This window comes from Maniola jurtina, chromosome Z (assembly GCF_905333055.1).
Source record: "Maniola jurtina chromosome Z, ilManJurt1.1, whole genome shotgun sequence".
In the NCBI taxonomy this organism is placed as follows: domain Eukaryota; kingdom Metazoa; phylum Arthropoda; class Insecta; order Lepidoptera; family Nymphalidae; genus Maniola; species Maniola jurtina.
This window is the reverse complement of record NC_060058.1, coordinates 8,448,341-8,470,192: the sequence shown is the minus strand read 5'-3', so window position 1 is coordinate 8,470,192 and position 21,852 is coordinate 8,448,341. Positions and strand designations below refer to the sequence as shown.

General features: G+C 37.9%; 2 protein-coding genes across 5 annotated transcripts; one reads left to right on the top strand and one right to left on the bottom strand.

Moving 5' to 3' along the window:
* Nucleotides 1-2,557: 2,557 nt before the first annotated feature.
* LOC123880174 (jerky protein homolog-like) lies at nt 2,558-11,661 on the top strand. 2 transcript variants are annotated; one of them, XM_045928145.1, is made up of 2 exons: nt 2,558-4,426; nt 11,524-11,661. In XM_045928145.1, the coding sequence occupies exons 1-2, from the start codon at nt 2,912-2,914 to the stop codon at nt 11,596-11,598; spliced, it is 1,590 nt and encodes a 529-aa protein (XP_045784101.1). In that variant the 5' UTR covers nt 2,558-2,911; the 3' UTR covers nt 11,599-11,661. The 2 variants fall into 2 exon arrangements, with proteins under 2 accessions (XP_045784101.1, XP_045784100.1); XM_045928144.1 differs by lacking the exon at nt 11,524-11,661 and having other exon boundaries at nt 2,558-4,762.
* On the bottom strand, nt 5,768-20,553 carry LOC123880178 (plexin domain-containing protein 2). Of its 3 annotated transcripts, XM_045928152.1 has the most exons (12): nt 20,323-20,553; nt 17,807-18,016; nt 15,283-15,405; nt 14,288-14,358; nt 13,529-13,657; nt 11,919-12,111; nt 11,234-11,440; nt 10,421-10,572; nt 9,441-9,513; nt 8,951-9,091; nt 7,333-7,553; nt 5,768-6,104 (listed from the first exon to the last, which is right to left on the bottom strand). In XM_045928152.1, the coding sequence occupies exons 1-12, from the start codon at nt 20,405-20,407 to the stop codon at nt 6,036-6,038; spliced, it is 1,674 nt and encodes a 557-aa protein (XP_045784108.1). In that variant the 5' UTR covers nt 20,408-20,553; the 3' UTR covers nt 5,768-6,035. The 3 variants fall into 3 exon arrangements, 1 of the variants encoding a protein (XP_045784108.1); XR_006799176.1 differs by lacking the exon at nt 5,768-6,104 and having other exon boundaries at nt 7,424-7,553; nt 7,877-9,091; XR_006799177.1 differs by lacking the exon at nt 5,768-6,104 and having other exon boundaries at nt 7,424-7,553; nt 7,877-9,091; nt 17,807-18,013.
* Nucleotides 20,554-21,852: the final 1,299 nt, after the last annotated feature.

Sequence of the window (21,852 nt, the reverse complement as noted above, 5' to 3'; positions counted from 1 at the left end):
TTCTGGGATAAAAAGCCTATGCCTGGCCTGTGTAGCTTAGCCTGTACCTGGTATGCAAGCTACCTCTGCATCAAATATATGATGTCCGCGACTTAGTCCAGGTGGATTAAATTTTTGAAAATCCCGTGGGAACTCTGATTTTCCGGGACAAAAGTAGCCTATGTTCGTCCATGGGATGCAAACTATCTCTGCCTTATCTATATATTTGACATATCGTTGATTCGAAGTCAAAATCATTTATTCCAAGTAGGTACAATTGTACTCTTTTTGATGGTCGAAATTGTTAAATTTGTACGATATAGTGGTGATAATTAATTATGAAACATTCAGGACCAAACCGCGAATTCCCTCACTCTAGCTCACTCTGTCCGCACTAACCCGGTGCGGGTTAGCGCGGGTGTGCGGGGCGTCCCCCCGCCTCATACACTGATTGCCACCTCGACCTGTCGCGCACTATACCTACGAAACTACAGTGGCCGTATTAGGGTACTAAAATTTAATCACCCATTTTACGTGTATGATCTTACGCACAGCAAAAACTAATAATTAACTATGTTCACGTGCTAAATTATTAAAATCGATTCGTTCAAAAACCCATTACAGATATTCAATTTGAAAACTAAAACCCTTACAGCCGATACACACCAAGCACGTAGGTACACGTGACCACGCGCGTAGTGATGCGCGTGAATGCATAGACATGACAGCACGCATTACGTTTACGCGAACGTTCACGTCACGCAAGCTGTATGCCATATCTCATACAGTTCCATACATTACAACGTCATGGTACGCGCTACGTCTACGCATAGGTACGTGCTGCATACGCGTTTGGTGTGTCCCAGCTTTTAAGTGGTCTTTTTCATTTTCAGTCAAGAAAATATATGCAACATTCATCGTGGCGGTATCTAAATAGTGGTCGGGCTCGGGTTTTAGTTTTCAATCTTGTATACCTAATATTATCTTGAATATTGTATTAAATGATAGATCAAGCAATAAAACAAAAAATAAATTAACGGCACATTTATTAAAAAATCAATATTGGTCCCTTAAATAAAAATATTTAAAATTATAATGATACAAAATACCAATAAACATTGATAGTGGACCAAAGATTTAACATAAGGAAATTCATAATGATTGCACAAAAAATAAGCTGCACGATTAATATACATAACAATAGCTTTTCCTGAATGAGACACCACATGAGATTACGGTTTACTTTCATTTTTAATAAACATCTTTGGCGTACTATCGATCCGTATTAAAAAGGAAATAATGATCAGAGATTAATCATTGCCTATGATAATATATTTTTTAACATGTAATATCACTCTAATATTAATTTTAAAATAGGTCTTAACTATAACCAATGATGTACACAAAAAGTTAGTAGAAATTAGTTACTAGTGAACTTCACACTCCACAACAGAGTTCCGTAAGACTGAACAGTCTTTTAGAGTAAGAGCCTACAGGGCTGAATGTGGCCCGGTCAATACGCTTCTTACTTATTATTTTGAATAACTGTTTATATTAGTATCCTGATATATACACGTTTTAGCTGTATGCAAGGCTATAATACAAGAAAATACTACACAGCTGTTGTAGTCTTTATATAAATAAACAATTATTAATAAATATCAGTTAGTACATCATTATTTTTATTCTAATTAGTAAAATGCATGAGATGTATTCAATAAAAATTACATTCGTAGCGCAATTATTCTTCACCAAATGTGTCTTAAGAGGCTAAAGTTTTACTATTATTATATCTATTTTAGAAGTACTTACACAGTACGAGCTGCATATTTAATCGTTCCGCTTTGCCGGAATGCCTAATAATTAGTTATGTTACTTTTATACACTTTTCGTAATAAAGAGGACGGAATTTCGAATACACGTCTTACGGAACTCAAAGGCACTTAATAAATCAAGTTAATCTTTAATCAGTACGACTCAAAGTTAAGAATTTCAAGTTAAGCGCTGAATGCCACGTGACGTTTAAGTAAATAATTGAGCAAGGTCTCTTTGTGTCCTTTCTTGTTTCACTTAATTAAAAACCTTTCTCTTATAATTTTTATATAATAATAAAATTCATTGTAAAATTATTTATATTATTAATACAAGTATTTAATTTCTTTTTAGTCGATCAAAAATTAAAATTTTGATTCAATAAAATTTGAATAGTTACACATATATCTAAAGAGATACATATAGATCTATCAGTACGACTCAACATTACGAATTTCAAGTTAAGCGCTGAATGCCACGTGACGTTTAAGTAAATAATTGAGCAAGGACTCTTTGTGTCCTTTCTTGTTTCACTTAATTAAAAACCTTTCCCTTATGTATAGTAATAAAATTTATTGTAAAATTATTTATATTATTAAAAAATATTTAGTCAATAAAAAATTAATATTTTAATTCTATAAAATTTGAATAGTTACAAATACAGTCAAACCTGGATAATCGAGAGTTCAATGGAGCACAATCTCATTCTCGCTTATAGAGGTTTCTCACTAACCTGGAGTTTCTCGCTAATGCAGGTACAGTAGAACTCCAATTATCCGAACTCCGACTATCCGAATCGCCGATTATCCGAATCACAAAAAATTGTCCAAAAAAAGTCTAAGTGCGCTATTATTCTTCCCCCCGCGAAGCCAGTGTTTGCGCGTCAAGTCTTGACTTGACTTGTCTTAACTTGCCGTTGTGCCTACACTGACTTCCCCCCGCGAGGTCGGTGTAGGCACGGCGGCAAGTTAAGACAAGTTCCGGCGCATTGCAGTCACGGCGCACCTGTCATTGTTTGTTTTGATTAGCCAGTGTGCTATTGACCTTGCTCCAGGACGCTACTCTTTCGCTACGGCTTACTTTTGTTTGTGCGTGTACAATACTGTATTGTTTTTATACCATGGCTTCGAAAAGAAAACGTGTTGTGCTATCGTTAGCGGACAAACTGAAAATTATAGAGCAACTCGATAAAGGTGTAACGGGTAAGAAGTTGTCTGAGATTTATGATGTTGGACAAGCAACAATTTCTGACATTAAAAACAGTAAGTCAACACTTTTAAACTTTGTTTCGGTGCTTGAAAATGAAGATGGAAGTTCCTCCAGGAAAACAATGAAGTCAGCAACCAACAAAAATTTGGAAGATGCCGTGTTTAAATGGTTTTTGCAGCAACGTTCTATGGGAAATCCGATTTCAGGTCCAATCCTTTGTGAAAAAGCCAAAATCTTAGCAGAAAAGCTTGGTTATTCATCTTTTAAGGCTAGTAACGGCTGGCTAAGGAATTTTAAATTCAGGCATGGTGTACGCGAGTTAGATTTGGCTGGTGAGAAGCTTTCAGCAGACTCTGCAGCTGCTGAAAATTTTATTGAAAAATTTAAAACTGCATCAGAATCCTATGATCCGGAGTTTGTTTATAATGCCGATGAAACTGGCCTTGTTTGGAAAGCATTACCAAAAACCACTTTGGCTTCTAAAAGGGAATCTAGTGCCCCTGGACATAAGGTCAGTAAAGAACGTGTTACAGTGCTTAACTGTGCCAACTCCACTGGAAATCATAAACTGCCACTTCTTTTGATAGGAAAGTCAAGAAATCCAAGAGCATTTAAAAACGTAAAAAAACTTCCACTCTTCTACAAAAGTCAACCCAAGGCCTGGATGACTGCAGCTTTGTTTACCGAATGGTATGATGAAGTGTTTATTCCTGAAGTGAAAAAGCACCAAAAATCGGTGGGAAAAGAAGGCAGTAAGGTGCTTTTAATTGTTGATAACGCACCCACTCATCCTACAGCAGAACTGTTGGAAAGAGAGAATGGGCAGTTTAAAACGACGTTTTTGCCTCCCAATGTTACAAGTTTGCTGCAACCCATGGACCAGTCTGTTATTGAAACAATGAAGCGCCATTACAGAAGGCAACTGCTGAGAAAACTGCTGATCGAAGGTGCTGAAGATGAAGAATTGGTTTTGGCAAATCATAGCAAAATAAATTTAAAGGACTGCTGTTACATGGTAGCGGAAGCTTGGAGTTTGGTTACGGCAGTGACGCTAAGACGTGCGTGGAATAAACTGAAAGGCCTACCGTCTGAGAAGAACAAAAAAAAAGAATCTGAAGAAAATGAGAAACAAGAATATGGAGAGGATGATGATGATGAAGATGCGTTGTCACTAGAGGAAATAAGAAAAATGATTGTAAAAATTCCTGGTTGTACAGAAGTAAGTGCTGAAGATGTAGGAGAGTGGATGGCTTGTGACACGTCTGACCCTGGTTTTCAAATTCTCAATGACGATGAAATTGTTGTAAGTGTGAGAGAAGATGTTGAAGTGGAAGAAGAACTTTCTGCTGATGTTGAAGTAGACGCTGGACCATCAGCTAGTGAAGCATTTGCCGGCCTCGAGACTGCTTTGAAGTGGATGGAGCGTCAGCCCGAGTGTGACCACTTGCAACTGCTTACCGTCAAGCGAATGCGTGACCTGGCTGCCCGAAAACGGTTGAAGACCGCAAAACAGCTTACATTAACGGAGATGTTTAAAAAACAATGATTTTTATTTCTAAACTTGTACATAAGTACATTTTATTTATATTTAAAACATGTGAAAATTTCATGTTTCTTTCATTTAATTCAATAAAAAAATAGTGCAATATCAAAACGTAGCTTTTATTCTCTCCAATGGCAATTTTTTTAAAAAAAATCCGATTATCCGAATATTTGATTATCCGAATGGGTCCCGGTCCCCATTAATTCGGATAATTGGAGTTCTACTGTACATGGGTAGCGTTTCTCTCTTATAGGGGTATGAAGCAATAACAAGTCACAGCAAGTACGAATGTAGTAAATATGTAATATGCTAAAATTATGTGCAAGATATGCACAACATATATTATCACTTAATGACAGTACTTTAATTTTCCATTATGACATGATGCCGAACAGAACTTTCCTTCGCAATTGATAACTATAACTGAGTAAGTCGGATAAACAGGACGGTACGCAGGCACCCATGTCCATTCGAAAAGAATGCGAAAATAACAACATTATTTAGTTCCACGAAATAGAATAGGTAAAATATTAACGAGAAAACAATACAAAAACAATGGTAGGAAGTTCCACGAAAGTTAAGAATGAGTCATAAAATAGCAGATGTTGAATTTGTAAAAAAAGGTCGACTGTCGCTTAGAGGTATAGATAAGAAGCAGTCTCACTTACGGAGGTCTATGAGGGAAAAACGACTCTCTCTCACAGAGGTTTCTGTTTCTCGCTAATAGAGGTTTTGGGTGCTTAAAATGACGGGTCCTGGCTATTGCTCTCACTTATAGAGTTTTCTCACTTATCCAGGTTTGACTGCATATCTAAAGAGATACATATCTATTATAGTGATTTTAGTCTTTTTATTCATCATAACTCCTATTTGAAGGCACCAATCAGAGGAAACTTTGAGTGTACAAGAGATAAGTATATCATTAGCATGAGCATAAAGTTAATAAAAAAAAAACAATTCTGCTGCTTAAATATTTCATGTGGAAATCTAAGACAGCACAGTGTTTCTTAACTTTTTATATCTATTTTCTATAACGTCTGATTACTAAGACCTACGACCATAAAAGTTCAAGATATGCAGACCCGTACAAAATCTAACAGAAAAGTGTCGCTTCAGGGTATTTAAAGACACCTACTTGTTTATAGAAGAATAAAAAAAATAAGTCATAAGTACATTTTCCTTCAAATTATACCTGAGGAATAATTTGAAGGACATAATTAAAAATAAGACCTGTTTCTTATTTTTACAATGAAGCCCGCATTTCTCTCAACTGAGCTACCGAAAATAAGTACCCGATTGTGGCTGAGCACTATTCTTTTACGGACACCTGTCAGCCTATCTTGTACATTGATGATCGAAGAAAGTAATGGCCATTTCTCATTTCTGTTTTATGATATTTATTAAGAAGCACTGTGTTATCCGCGTCATGTTTGAAGCATCTACGACACAAACACGTGATATGTGCGTTATACTAGATACGTCTTAGCTTTCGTTACATGTGTATGGTAGCGGCCGTGTAGCGCGCCTCGCCACGGCGCCAGCTCCACGTGGACGGACGATACTGAAAAATACGTATTTCTGTTTAGATTCTTTCTACACTTTAGTACTGTTAAGGCGGAAATAAATTAAATATTATAAAGGCGAAAGTTTGTGTGTGTGTGTGTGTGTGTGTGTGTGTGTGTGTGTGTGTGTGTGTGTGCGTGCGTGCCTGCGTGCGTGCGTGCGTGCGTGCGTGCGTGCGTGCGTGCGTGTGTGTGTGTGTGTGTATGTTTGTTACTCTTTCACGCAATAACTACTGAATGGATTTGGCTGAAATTTGGAATGGAGATAGATAATATCCTGGATTAGCACATAGGCTACTTTTTATCCCGGAAAATCAAAGAGTTCCTACGGGATTTTAAAAACCGAAATCCACGCGGGCGAAGCGGCGGGCATCTTCTAGTAAATTATAATACGACGACGCGGCTGAATACCGCGACTCTGGATAGTAAAATGTGTACTGAACTGTGCAAACTATTGGACGTAAGTTGCGGGTGTGACCTTGAGTACCTTGCACTCGTATCTCGTTATTTCGTACACACAATGAAATTCTTATAAATTGTGTCGTCGAGTCTATATTAAAAAGAGGTTTTAAAAAGTAACGTTACGTGAAGGTACTCATAAAGTGGTGCTGTTGGTTGGACGAGTTATTATTGTGGTGGTTAGGTTAGATGGTCGGTTTGGGACCGGTGTAGGAGCGGAGGAGCCGGTCTAGGTAGGTTAGATTAGGTTTACCTAGTTACGCTGGTAGTTTTCAGGTGCAGTATCTGAGAGTTATCATGGTTGTAGTTGAGGGTAGTTCAATATCATTTGATATTCCAAGAATATCGTTAGTGCGCCCACGAAGGCTCGGTTAATCTAAAGGTTGCTATCCTGAGGAATCCACTGAGTTATTATCCAGGTTTAGGTACTAGTGGTTAGATCATGTTTCAATCTTAAAATCATTAGAACTGCCTACATCAGAAGTACGATGGCAGTTTATTCATTTCAATTATCTTATGGATTATCTCGTTTTGCCTATAAGTAAATAATTATGTTGATTAGTTTGTTGTGATTGCCAAGTACTTGTTTACTTACCGTACTTCCTACTATCGTCTTATTGTTAACCACTTATTCGTAAAATTATATCATTTTCTTTTGCCTTCCTTGTAACGAAAACTCTTTATAACGCAATAAAACACTCGGTCCCTTCAATTTCGCTATATATTTTACACTGTGTAAATAAATATATGAAAATCGCTCGATATTACCTTAATGAGCAACTGCCCGCTGCGCGTGTGGGGGTTCTTGAACGCGTAGAGCGCCCAGGCGGCAAGACTGCACACCAGCGCCGCGCCCACGAAGGCGCCCACCACGCCGCCCACCGGCGACGACGCGCGCGCCTCCACCGCCGCGCTGGCTGCCGCCGGCACCGCTGCTGGCGCCGCCACCGGCGCCGCCGCCTTGGCTGCCGGCTCCGAGTTCACAACTCCTGAAGTTCCCAAACCCGCACTCAAATCAATCAAGCCGTACATAGTACATACATACATTCAGCTCAAATTGAACCTCTTTTTTTTAAAGTCACAAAAAGTTTATATGCGAAGTTTGTGTGAAGTGTTTGTTCCACTTTGGGCTATTGACTTACGCAAAACTTGTTAATTTTGTGCATTAATTTAAAAGTTGTAAGGCCCTGAAATAAATTCGGACACTTTGCTCAGTCAATAAATAAATACTCTTCTATTCTGGACCATTACTAATAAAGCCGACTTGTTGCAATCTACGCAACAATCGAGCATAGATCTGATAGTACGTTACCAGTGGTCACGATGGCCGTGTCATGAGTGGAGGTCGGCCGGGTGTCGGTGGTGTACACGATCTTGCCGGAGCCGTCCGGCGCATCCACGTGCGTGCTCGCCGGACACATAGTCTCGTTTGATATAGCCGACTTGTTGCAATCTACGCAACAATCGAGCATAGATCTGATAGTACGTTACCAGTGGTCACGATGGCCGTGTCATGAGTGGAGGTCGGCCGGGTGTCGGTGGTGTACACGATCTTGCCGGAGCCGTCCGGCGCATCCACGTGCGTGCTCGCCGGACACATAGTCTCGTTTGATATAGCCGACTTGTTGCAATCTACGCAACAATCGAGCATAGATCTGATAGTACGTTACCAGTGGTCACGATGGCCGTGTCATGAGTGGAGGTCGGCCGGGTGTCGGTGGTGTACACGATCTTGCCGGAGCCGTCCGGCGCATCCACGTGCGTGCTCGCCGGACACATAGTCTCGTTTGATATAGCCGACTTGTTGCAATCTACGCAACAATCGAGCATAGATCTGATAGTACGTTACCAGTGGTCACGATGGCCGTGTCATGAGTGGAGGTCGGCCGGGTGTCGGTGGTGTACACGATCTTGCCGGAGCCGTCCGGCGCATCCACGTGCGTGCTCGCCGGACACATAGTCTCGTTTGATATAGCCGACTTGTTGCAATCTACGCAACAATCGAGCATAGATCTGATAGTACGTTACCAGTGGTCACGATGGCCGTGTCATGAGTGGAGGTCGGCCGGGTGTCGGTGGTGTACACGATCTTGCCGGAGCCGTCCGGCGCATCCACGTGCGTGCTCGCCGGACACATAGTCTCGTTTGATATAGCCGACTTGTTGCAATCTACGCAACAATCGAGCATAGATCTGATAGTACGTTACCAGTGGTCACGATGGCCGTGTCATGAGTGGAGGTCGGCCGGGTGTCGGTGGTGTACACGATCTTGCCGGAGCCGTCCGGCGCATCCACGTGCGTGCTCGCCGGACACATAGTCTCGTTTGATATAGCCGACTTGTTGCAATCTACGCAACAATCGAGCATAGATCTGATAGTACGTTACCAGTGGTCACGATGGCCGTGTCATGAGTGGAGGTCGGCCGGGTGTCGGTGGTGTACACGATCTTGCCGGAGCCGTCCGGCGCATCCACGTGCGTGCTCGCCGGACACATAGTCTCGTTTGATATAGCCGACTTGTCGCAATCTGTGCAACAATCAGTATAATACATCTAAACCTTTTTATCATGATCTCTATCATGATCAGTGGGATAATGATAGAGAAATTATTCTGAGAAACCATGGTGTCAATTAACTGGTAAGTGATTATACACTGATCAATGAGATTTCCCGTCAATTACAACAAATCGCGACTGGCGTGTCAGCCCTGATGCCACATATTGATGAGTGGCAGAAATGATTTAGCATAACCGGATATGTAAGAGTTTCAGGCATCAAAATGGAAAGGATGAAGTAAAAAAAATCTGCGCCGTAAGTAAAGGTGCCGTAAGCCGTACAGAAAAGGTGGTATTTTTAGGTGTATTAGCTGCACTTACGTCTAAGAATCCAGTCTTGCTTATTGCGATCCGTTCCACTTGAACACACTTGTATTTGATCGCACCATAGACACTGCAATAAGAAATTACGTTTCTAAGTTTATACATTTCAGTTTTTATTTGTTTATTTCTTCATAATGTACACTGTCCTTTCAGGGAGTTGTAATGCGACAGTGTGAGTACACTGTCGCATTAGAACTAACTAATTTATACCTACTAAAAATTATGTTTCAAACTACTACTTAACAGTTATCTTAATATATAATATGTATAACAAATAACTAATGTTACAGTAGAATAGAATATAATATATTTTTATTCAAGTAAACTTTTACAAATGCTTTTGCCAAAATAATTTACCATGACTGGTTCGCTTAACATAGCTATTTTGGGTATAGTTTTATATTAAAGTAACACAAGATTCAATACAAAAATGACAATAAAATAGGTTATCTATACTTACTAATATTATAAATTATTTCATGGCCCACCCGTTTAAATGATTTTGATGAAATTCGGTACAGAATCAGTTAACAGATAGGGGGCTACTTTTATCCTGGAATGTGCATTAATTTAAAGGGCAGTCCCAGGTTGAAATTTTTGAAAGCCCATCCTTTTAACTGAATTTTATGAACTTTGGTAGAGATAGGAGTAGCTTGATACCCGGAGACTGTTTTAAGCTACTTTTTATCTCGGAAAATCAAAGAGGTCCCACGCGATTATTAAAAACCTTAATCCATGCGGCCGAAGTCGCAGGCTGAGCACCACTGCCATAAACCAAGGTGGCTGTGGTAAGAGAGCCGCTGTGTTATTCATGGAAACTTTTACAACCATAGCGAAAATTCAAAAGAGAGAGAGAGAGGGAAACAGAAAGAGGAAAGGTGAGAAGGAGAGAGAGAGGGAAAATAGAAAGAGGAAAGGTGAGAAGGAGAGAGAGAGGGAAAAGAGAATGAGGAAAGTTGAGAAAGAGAGAGACTTACTTTAAAGCCTGTTTCGTGATTAGCACAGCTTTGGCATGAATCGTACTGCAGGCATGTTGGAAGCGCGACCAGTTTCAATATGGTATTGTTTGTGATCTCATAATTCTTGAACGATACACGGTGGTACTCGTAAATTGTCTTGCGTCTAACATCTGAAAAAAATATATATTTAATTCAGATACAAGTTAGCCCTTGACTGCAATCTCACCTAGTGGTAAGTGATGATGGACAGTGTAAAATGGACATAAAATAAAGATTTTGTGTGTGATTTCGATCGATCCCACAGGAGTTCCGAGTTCGCGTTCACTGTAATTCTGTGCGATGGTTTCGATCTCTAGGTACAAAAGCGTTCATGGTAAGGGGTACTTTTTTTACACATTCCTGTCATACATTTTACGTGTAGTTTACAATGGACCCAACACACAATGCGCTGCGCGACGCGGCGCGGTGAATATACATAGTTTATATGAGTATGGAGCAAAGTCCAGTGTGTCTATCTGTCTGTCTGTCTGTCTGCTACCTTTTCACGGCCTAACAATTTAACCGGTTCTGACGAAATTCGGTATAAAGTTAGCTTATATCCCGGGGATGGGCATAGGCTACTTTTCATCCCGGAAAATTAAAGGTTTCCCACGGGATTCCTAAAGACCGACCGATTTGTATGAAATTTGGTACCGAGGTAGCTTGCATCCCTGTAATTGACATAGGTCAACCAAAATTGTGGACAAACAACAAAAAAGTGGACAAAAACGATTTCTTTCTAACTTCAAATTTCTCAATCACAAAATCATAATGGAGAACAATAATACTTACGGTAGTGAAATTTATCGGTTAGATATGCATCGCTGATACCAACTTTGACTGGATGTTCGCTATCGATGATATCTTTCACCGCTAGAGGAATGTCCTTGTATGCGAATATGATGTCCCCATTCTTATACAACGTCACAGCGAACGTGAACTTTTTTTCAACGTCCTGTCGTAGGGTGACATTTTCCCAGAATACAGTGAACTTTTCACCTGTAGATCAATAGAGATTTGGGTCAGATGTATGTAGCAGGGTGATTCGCTTGCTCGGTGATCACCACTCAACGAAATTTGTCATTGGCTGGTTTTACATTGCAGCTTCACTGAGCGATATAAAGGTTATATTTCATAGCAAACCTTCAATGGATTGAAAATAGATGTGAAATGAGATTAATGGCTTTCATTCAGTAATGATCACCGAGTTAGGGAATCAGCCCGCTGCCAGTTTAAGGACTGCTAAAGATACAATGTGCAAAGATACAAGGTGTTGCAAAAGCTCCTAAACCAATGAACTGATTTTAATTTAGATTTTTTTGTTTGAAAGGTGGCTTGATCGAGAGTTCTTAGTTATAATCCCAGAAAATCGGTTCAGCCGTTTGAAAGCTCTTTTCTATTTACTGTAACCTTCACTTGTCGGGGGTGTTATAAATTTTAATTTACACTTGTGTCTAATGTATTCTATTCAACTTACCGTCATCGTACATTTTGACGAAGCTGTCATTAGTGAGCTTGGTGTCAAAGTTGGCCATGAGCGGGGCTATGTACTGAGTGGCTGCGAGCCAGTTGTGCACTTGGTCGCCCATGTATATGAACCCGCCTGTGGCTACAGTCATGTTGCTCACTGGATGCCCGTAGAACGGGAACGGGAACGACGCCTTTATAGTCTGTGTACAAGTGTGTCCAGTCAACAAACCTTCATAGCCACCAGTGTACGACACTTACCACCAGTGTACAGCTTATTTATCACGATAATTGATACCAGGGGCCCTACTGCCAGCGCTTAAAGTAATAATGTTTCAATATTATTTTAACAATTTTATACAAGTTTTATATGAAAATATCAAAACAATATTAAAATATTACTACTTTAAGTGATGGTAGTAAGGCTCCAGTTGACTCTCGGTAGAATTCCTGAACACACTCTTGTAGAAGTGTATGGTTAATAGAAAACCTACATTCCAAGCATACTCAATGTTTTAAGTTGCAGCTTACACCATGCCATTGCTATTTTAGTCAGTTTATAACTTTTTAATACACTACAATATTTTTATGGTTAAATGGTTTTTAAACTGCCTATAATTACCGTACATGTGCAATAAAATATCACCGCAAAGTTGACCACCTATGATGAGACCTTAAGCCATATGCCCACCTAACGAACAGATGTTTTGAGGATGCCATTTCTTATGGAAGCATTTTATAGTACCATGTTGAACACGTAACTTAATAGAAGTTGAGATTATTTTGTATATTAACTACTTCATACCTTCATGTACTATGATACTTGTGCTCATGTTATATTTCATTGTTGAAGTAAAGACGCGTTGGGCGATTTTGGGATGTGTAAAAACTTCAAGGTCGCGTCACCAACACGCTATAGTGCTCAGAGTGTTAATAGATGATGAACTAATGTTAATGGTTTTAATATACAAATAATGTAATTTTAACTTTTGATAATAACTACAATTAATTTTAAAACCCAGAAAAAACCACTGTTATTTCACAATTCTAAATTATCACTTCTTCGGCAGTCCCCACTAACTGCCAATTTTTTTAACTTGAAAAACGCGCATTGAAAATACATTTTTTTAATTTCTTTGTTTTCCTGATTGGAATTTGGATGTACCTTTTTTTTCTAGTGAGGAAAATCCGTCATGGATACCACCGACCACGGGGGAGCACAGTGGTTATGTCGGACTCCTACCGACTAAAAACCTCACGAAGTTCCATCCCACCACTGATGGCGGAGCACAAGGGACCGTAAACACCTCGTTACTCCGCCAGCGGATGTCCACCTCAGCAGACCCACCACTGGGACACTACGTGCCCTCAAACACCGTTAGAGGCATGCAGGAACCACAGTACGCCAACCAACCCGAGGACCACACAGTGAGCGACGTACTAGCCCGTGTCCATCACCCACAGGTCCTCCTGAGGCCTAGGGTTCGCGGGAAGGGCAATTCCCTTTCCTCGTTCCCTATCCTCAACATCTCCCTCACCCGTCACCAAACTGGACAGGCGAGAGACCGATGGGGCAGCCAGTCTATGCCAACTCATAAGCAAATAATTATAGCAACTTACCGTCGCACGTCGATGAGAGTTGCTTAAAACCTCATGTACTTCTGCTTTCGGCCGAGTAATGTTGGCCCAATATTCTTGAAAATAATCCAAATGTCCAATGAACGTACTATTGTAGAAACTGTGGTTATCCTGTAAACATTACATTGTATACTGAGTTCATCAATTTCGTTTATTGTGAAACAAAATCAACAAATTATATAAGAAAGAAGCAGCTATATATATGTATATATATAATAATATTATCAAAGATGTTTATTTAAAAACAATTATACAAGTGTAAATTAAAAATTTATAGCACCCCCGACAAGTGAAGGTTACAGTAACTAGAAAAGAGCTGATAACTTTCAAACGGCTGAACCAATTTTCTTGGATTATAGCTAAGAACACTCTCGATCAAGCCACCTTTCAAACAAAACAAACTAAATTAAAATCGGTTCATTAGTTTAGGAGCTACGATGCCACAGACAGATACACAGATACACACGTCAAACTTATAACACCCCTCTTTTTGGGCTGAGGGTTAAAAAGTATTACATTCACATAGTAGCAGTGATAGCCTAGTGGTTAAGACGTCGACCTCCTATTCGGAGAGTCGCGGGTTCAATCCCGGGTGAGGTTCAACCTCTAATTTTTCGGAATTATATGCGTTTAAAATGGTAAATTTCCATAGCTTTAACAAATTCCTGGCTACGGCCATGCTATGAAATCTAACAATAAGTACCAAACCAAAAATTTAAAAAAAGATTATAAAATACTTACATAACTCAGGTTAGTTATGTTGTGTTCAGCCTTTATAGTTTCAGGAGTTTCTTTGAACACATCGTTCGAGTCTAAAACAAAAAAATGGGTCAGAATATATACAAAGTTGAATAAAGCATTGTTGCCATAACTAAAAAAATGTTAAGAACGTTATCGGAGCGCTCCATACAAACGAAGTTTGATTCCTATTTGTCAATATTTGCAATTTTTAGTAAAAAAATTGGGAAACCGACACCAAAGATCTATTCTAATACCTAGGTGAAAATAATAAGTTTAGAACCGCCAAGGCAGGACCGCACTCCGACTCGTACTCGGCCAGTGATTTTTAATGAATTTTTATGGGTTTTTGTGGGGTATTAAATGCGTCACAAAGGTGCTCAAAATATGAACCACACTAATGTTTATCTTGTATTTTGTGCTCTAAACAAAAGTAATTTACTTATTTGTAAATTGTACACACACAAATATATTTTTTACTAGGTGACCTACGTCGGGCTCTGCACAGGTGGCTTTACCTATTCCAAAGACAAATGTGAATGTGTTATATTTAATTATTGGTTAGTTTAGGACCCAATTATTTTATCAAATCCGAACCTGTTACTAATATGGACGAAATGAAGATGTGTATTTATTACATTACGTTACCTATCATAGTTAAAAGTCTACTTTTCACTACTATTACATTGATCGCGACTGACTTGCTTTTATCCATTGGAGAATACCATCCTTCATCTCAAAAACCATTCTTCACTTCTACATGAAAACTACCTGACAGTAGAAACTGTAAATCACAGAATTGTGAAAATCAGTCAGCATTTGTGTGAGTCAGATTTGCACTTGATCGGTTCTTTTATATAAATTTTATATTTATTTAATTTTGGGTTTATTTCTGCCTAAAGGTTTCTGAAGTCGTAATACGTAATTAGTTTTAAATGATGTGTAATTAACCTCAAAATGATAAGCGGTATTTCAGCTGGGAGCAACGTTATACTTACTATCATCTGCAGCGATCGGATCGCTCACTTTGGGTGAATTTACATCTACGTGTAAAATGCCTGAACCATTGACTCCAAGCAATGGTATCTTCGTTACGACAGTAAATGGTGGCAGTGATGTATCTAAAAACAAAATAAATTAATTAGAAAATTTCTTTTCTACAACTTGCTTGGAAATCAGTATTTTACAGCAGAATGGATTTCATTACAGAAGATTATTAATAATCGGCTCTTTAGTGGCCACACACCAGCAATTTCCAAGAGGACTGTAATAAAAATTGCTGGATAGTTTCATAGTGTTGATGAGGTTCTTTAAGGTGTAGACTAACATAAATCAGATTTTTAATTATATACATTATTTTATATAAATAAATAATATAATATAAATTATATTATTATTTATGATTGCTATATATAAATATAGCAATCATATTATTATTAAATTCATTCTTTCTTAAATAGATTTTTCTTTATTTTTAAGCCTTTTTGGTAATAATGGAAAAGTTATTCAGCTGCCTACTTATACCATAATAGAAGGACTCTATTCAGCAAATAAAGTCTATATTAACAGCTGCAATAGGTACAATCGATATAGTGTAACTATGACGTAAGCCACAATGTTCGAACATATTATGTTCGAGTATTGTGCGCCATGAAAAAGAACTGCATTTATAATATGTATATTATTAATATATATTGATAATAAGTTATATTATTGTTGTGGTATATGTAATAGTGATACTACATATATGTTTCCAAAAAATACTCCCTATTTATTAAATTGTCCTTTATTATAAAATCGTTGGGGCGTCTGTTAGTGAACCACTTTACCACTTGTTTGATTTGACTAACTGACGCAACATGTTTGTTTTGTCTAGCACGTGACGTGACAGGCGTAAATATCTATGTACATTGATGTAAATGAAGTAATATATAAGTCAATGTCTATATAAGATACTTTTTCTCCAACTTGCTCAGATATTCGCTTACGTCTATCTCCATAGGTTCTCAAATATAACCATGCAAAATATCATGTCAACATGTATTTAGCTCTTTTTGACTTTTGGCTCAGACGATCGAAGCGTGCGGATGTGTTATATCAATTAGTTAGATTGCACTAACTTGGTTTTGTTGGGCATCAAGCCTTAATCAAGCAATAAGGGTTGTATTTGTTTGTTCTTATAATCGTTATTGAGTTTCACTTCTTTGTAAGGTGATAAGTACATTTTTTAGGGTGCCGTACCTCGAAAGTAAAACTGGAACCCTTATAGGATCACTTTGTTGTCTGTCTGTCTGTTCGTCTTTCGTGTCTGTCAAGAAAACCTATGGGGTAAGTACTTATCGTTGACCTAGAATGGGCACGTAACTAGGTAGGTCTTATAGGTCAAGTAAAGTGAAAAATCCAATAACCGTGAATTTGTGGTTACATTACAAAACAAAAATTAAAATGTGTTCATAAACAAATAATTAGGATTTTCAATTTTCAAAATATGACAACTATACCAAGTGGGGTGTCATATGAAAGGGCTTTACCTGTGCATTCTAAAACAGATTTTTATTTATTTTTATGCATGATAGTTTTTGATCTAAATACCCGAGTACAGAACACTCGGTGCGCAAGTCTGACTCGCACTTGGCCGGGTTTTTACGTTTGAGACGAGTCTGCCTACATAATATGATGCTGAATGAGAATAATTTCTCTATACAGATAAGAGAATTGCATTAACACACAGATAACAGAATTGCGTCAGCACTCCTTTGGGCTGTTTCGTGTAGGTAATATGCTATTGCTGCAAGAATGCGATCACAGTTACATAAATACCCATTTGAGCCATTGACAACGCAAACATTTCAATCAAATACTTATATAATTATAAGTATTATTTATGTATGTAACTGTAATGTTGGACATATAATACAATACAATTTAACATATCAATCAATTCAATATCATATAATTTTAAAGCGTAATCCTCTATTCTATTCTAAATAATGTAGTAAAAATTGATCTTTTCCCAATATTATGAAAAATAATTATTTATTCATTATATTTAATTCTAGATGATACTTGCGACTTCCTATGTTTGGATATAGGTTTTCATTAAATTCCAGGGGAACTCTTTGATTTTCTAGAGTAAAAAGTAGCCTGTTTTAAGTCAGACTATAAACTATCTTCATTCTAAATTTCACCCAAAACTGTGAAATATTTTTTGTGTCGAAGAATAACAAATATACACACACATATACAAACTTTCGCCTTTATAATATACTAGCTGACGCCCGCGACTTCGTCCGCGTGGAGTTAGGTTTTTCGAAATCCCGTGGGAACTCTTTGATTTTCCGGGATAAAAAGTAGCCTATGTGCTAATCCAGGATATTATCTATCTCCATTCTGAATTTCAGCCAAATCCGTCCAGTGGTTTTTGCGTGAAGGAGTAACAAACATACACACACACACACACACACACACACACACATACAAACTTTCGCCTTTATAATATTAGTGTGAAGTGTGATAACTTACTTGCAACCGTCGCGTTATTGGTTTGATCAGATGCACTAGTCGGGGTAACAGGGGAAGGCACTGCGCTGGAAGCATTTGTTGTGGCGGGAGAGGTAGGCACGGTGGCAGAGTCGACATCACGACGTTGTCGGTTGTGATCGTAGGCTACAAATTTAGGCTTTGTAGCACTATGACCTTCTTCATTAATATGTCCTGTGTATGTAAAATCTGCTGTAAAAAAAAAACACTTTTTTAACCGAATTGGAAAAGGAGGAGGTTCTCAATTAGTCGGAATCTTTTTTTTATGTATGTTCCCGGATCACTAGAAGACGCCTGGACTGATCTGGATTTTTTTCTTTGAAAGGGTATACTTTCTAAGTTGTCCCATATTTTCGTGAAGATCTGATGAATATCTTTGAAAATGGAGAACAGAACTCTGCAATAAATAAGAGTAAATTGCTCGCGACCAGTGTATTAGCTTAGTAAACAGTGGGTTTTTAACTAGGCATAGCGTGTTTTATTACAGTGAGGCCACTAAAAATTGTTAAATTAAAAAAAATCTAAAAAATAAATAAAACTGACTTCAATTAACCACAAACTCCAAAAATAAAAATTAATTTTTGATTCTACAAGTTGGGCGAGCTTCACACTAAGATTTCTAGTTTATTTTACTATGCTCGACTTCATACATACATTACATGTGTAGAAACAAACATTATTTAAACTGAGTTCGGAAATATTGGCGGTTCAACCCTCACCAATTGCACTATTGTCGTGCCCACTCCTGGCACAAACTTTACGCTTACCTAATTGGAGGGGAAAAGGGAGTATTAGTCATGATTAGCATGGCTAATATTCTTTGTAAAAAGAAAAAAAAAAGAAAAAATAACCAGATGTTGTGTTAAGACATGTTTTAGCATTGTCACAATTCAAATATCAGTTATCCAAAACAAAATATCTATGGTGTATTAAATATGCCCCTTGCATCTATCTGCCCTACTTCCCCCTACTGATTTAGAATTGGATTTTATTCTGGAGATTCTTTTCAATATGCCAGTGTAAAACATATCTCTATCCAATGTTTTTATAACAACTAGTCAGGCTAGTTCACATGTTTGAGAATGGATCATTGGATTGTTTAATTTATTTTTACATGTGACGAACAGACAACTGAAGGCATAATTTGCAAGACACAAAACTATATATGCACAAACAACTACAAACACACTCGATATGGAGTCGAGCAACACTAATGAGCAACCCCCTCCCATCCCCCCTTCCCTCCCCTCGACACGACTCCTCTGATACCCCGATTGCCAACTCGACCTGTCGCATATTATAGTCATTTTCATAACATATGGATACGATAGGTTCAGAGAAAGTTTGATGTGATGTTAAATGGAGCTATTATTACTAAACCACTCAACAATGTTTATTGAGTGTTCTATTCTAACAATAATCATTGTTTCAATTACATTTTACTGCACGAAGATTAGTTTTAATTGATATGACAGGAAGAAACAATTTAACATAAGAGCACAATAACACTGAACAATTGCACTAATATATTGTAAGCTTGTGCCATATTAATTATCTACAAACGTGTAGAAGTTACGATTAAATAGTTGGCCCCAATCAAATCATAATTATTAGAAGGTATCATTCTGTTAACTACTAAATTGATTGGCTGAAGTTGTTCAATGATTTGTACATTAGTCACTCAGTTTATTCATTGTACTCTGATTGTACTGATACTAGGGAACTCAATGAAACCAATGTAGATTGGTCACATCTTAAACAAAGAAGATAATAAATAAATAAAAGTTATTTGTTCAACAAGATAGCAAAGTTCATTTTTTGTTGCGAGTGCTTAGTTTGAACCCCAAGTGGGCGAAGGATTCTAAGTTAGAATCTTGAGTGTAGTGAGATGTTCAAATGCACAAGTAACAAAAACTTTGCTATCGCGTGATACATGCAACTTTTCACCTCAATAGGAAAAAATACAAGATGTAAGAAATATAATTATTTATTGAAACACATAATAAATTTTGATTTATAGTGCAAAATATGGAAAAATACTACTGTAGTACAGACAGTACTACAGTAGCTCCTAGATAAATTATGGTTGGATGATCCGGGTTCGATGTCAGGGCAGGGTCATAGAATCACAGGGTTGGTTGTGAGGTCGTGTTATCGCGAAATTACGAAGTCGCGAGGTTATGATGTCTTTATTTGACGCTATTCCCTGCTTTTGAAATCAGTGCACTTTATAGTAAAGCTTTTGTTTTAAACTTCACAAGCTTGGTCACGCAACTTCATGTGTAAAGGTTTTAAGTTTTTAGAGATCTCAGCCAGGCGGATCTGCTACTAACAGTCATATTAGCAATATATTGAGTATGTCATAGCTGGGAACTAACAATTTCCTGCATATATATATATCAAGCCATAATTATTATTATTTACGTCATCGTCAGCAGTCCCAAGCAAAACTCGCCACCACAAAGAATGTTGTATGTTTAAATAAGTTTGATTCTTACCTGTTGCGACGATTGTAAATAAAAATGTAAAAATAAGAGGCATTCTTATTAAATACGGCTTCGAGTTCACTTGAAAGAGATTCATTATATATTCTTATTGCACAACTTATTTTAATTACGAATAAGTTTAGTTCAAAGAAATATTTTTTACAGAATACAGAAACGTCATTTAGCTTTTTTATTTGACATCCACGCTGGCGTTTGGAAATAGTCTGGAAATCGCATTGACTGAAATCGCGCGGTGGAGTGACCATAGACCTACAAAGCTTAGTTTTTCTTTTTTTTTTTAAATACGTAAATAAAAAACACATTTTAAAATTATTTGATGCAGGTGATTGATTTTTTTATAATTTTTGGTCCGGAATATATACATTTACTCTTTGGAGCCGCCATAAATGGCAAATCACAATGTTTGACACATTTACAATGTTACCCGTAACAACAGTACTTGGCTGAACTCACAGAGTACCTTGGTAATATCTAATGGACTTGAAACATCTTTAGTATGAAGCCCGCGCAATCTAAATAATGGCGTATGGGTGGAGGGCTGGTCTTATCGATATTAAAATAATCAATAAAAATTGTCATAATTTTATTTTGAAAAACATTATGTAGTATTCGTATTTTATATTAATAGTTCATGTGAAACCTTAAAAACGACGATAGGTAGGTATTATTCCATGTTAGTTGGCTTACCTATCGCTGGTGATATCCAGCTATAGGTACACCAACTAACATGCAATAATAACACGTATATCTATCGAGTTTTAACAACCTATCACCTCCAGATAGAGCTGCTTTATCCATACTAATATTATAAATGCGAAAGAGTGTCTGTCTGTCTGTATGTCTGCTACGTTTTCATGGCCCAACCGCTGAACCGATTTTAATGAAATTTGCTACAGACTTGGGATACATCCTGGGGAAGGACATAGGCTACTTTTTATCCCGGAAAATCAAAGAGTTCTTACGGGATTTAAAAAATGGAAATCCACGCGGGCGAAGCTGCGGGCATCCTTTAGTAAGAAATAAAATTTGACGTGAGATATACATCTACGAGGGGTGGCTGAAAAGTTCTGAGCCTAAGGCACTTGCATTCGTGCTAATTACTCATCCGGCGGGTCACTAGTTGAGCGACATCTACCCACTATATAAGAAAAGTTTCATGTCATTAGCTTCATTAAGCTTTGAGTAATTGAACCGTGAACATCAACATGTCTGAGTCATCGCTGCAGTTAACGAAATTGGAACATCGCGCCGTCATAAAATTCCTCGTAAAAAAGGGGAAAACAGCAAAAGAAATTTTTGAAGAAATGTCTAGTGTATACGGAGAATCTGGACCGTCGTCAGCCACGGTTAAACGATGGACACGCCTATTCCAACAAGGCCGAGAGACTCTGGAAGACGACCCCCGCTCGGGCCGGCCGAACACCGCAGTCACTGATGAAAACATCGAAAAAGTAAAAAAAATTGTACTGGACGATCGGCGAGTAAAATTGTGGCAGATAGCAGAAGAGCTGAGCATCAGTA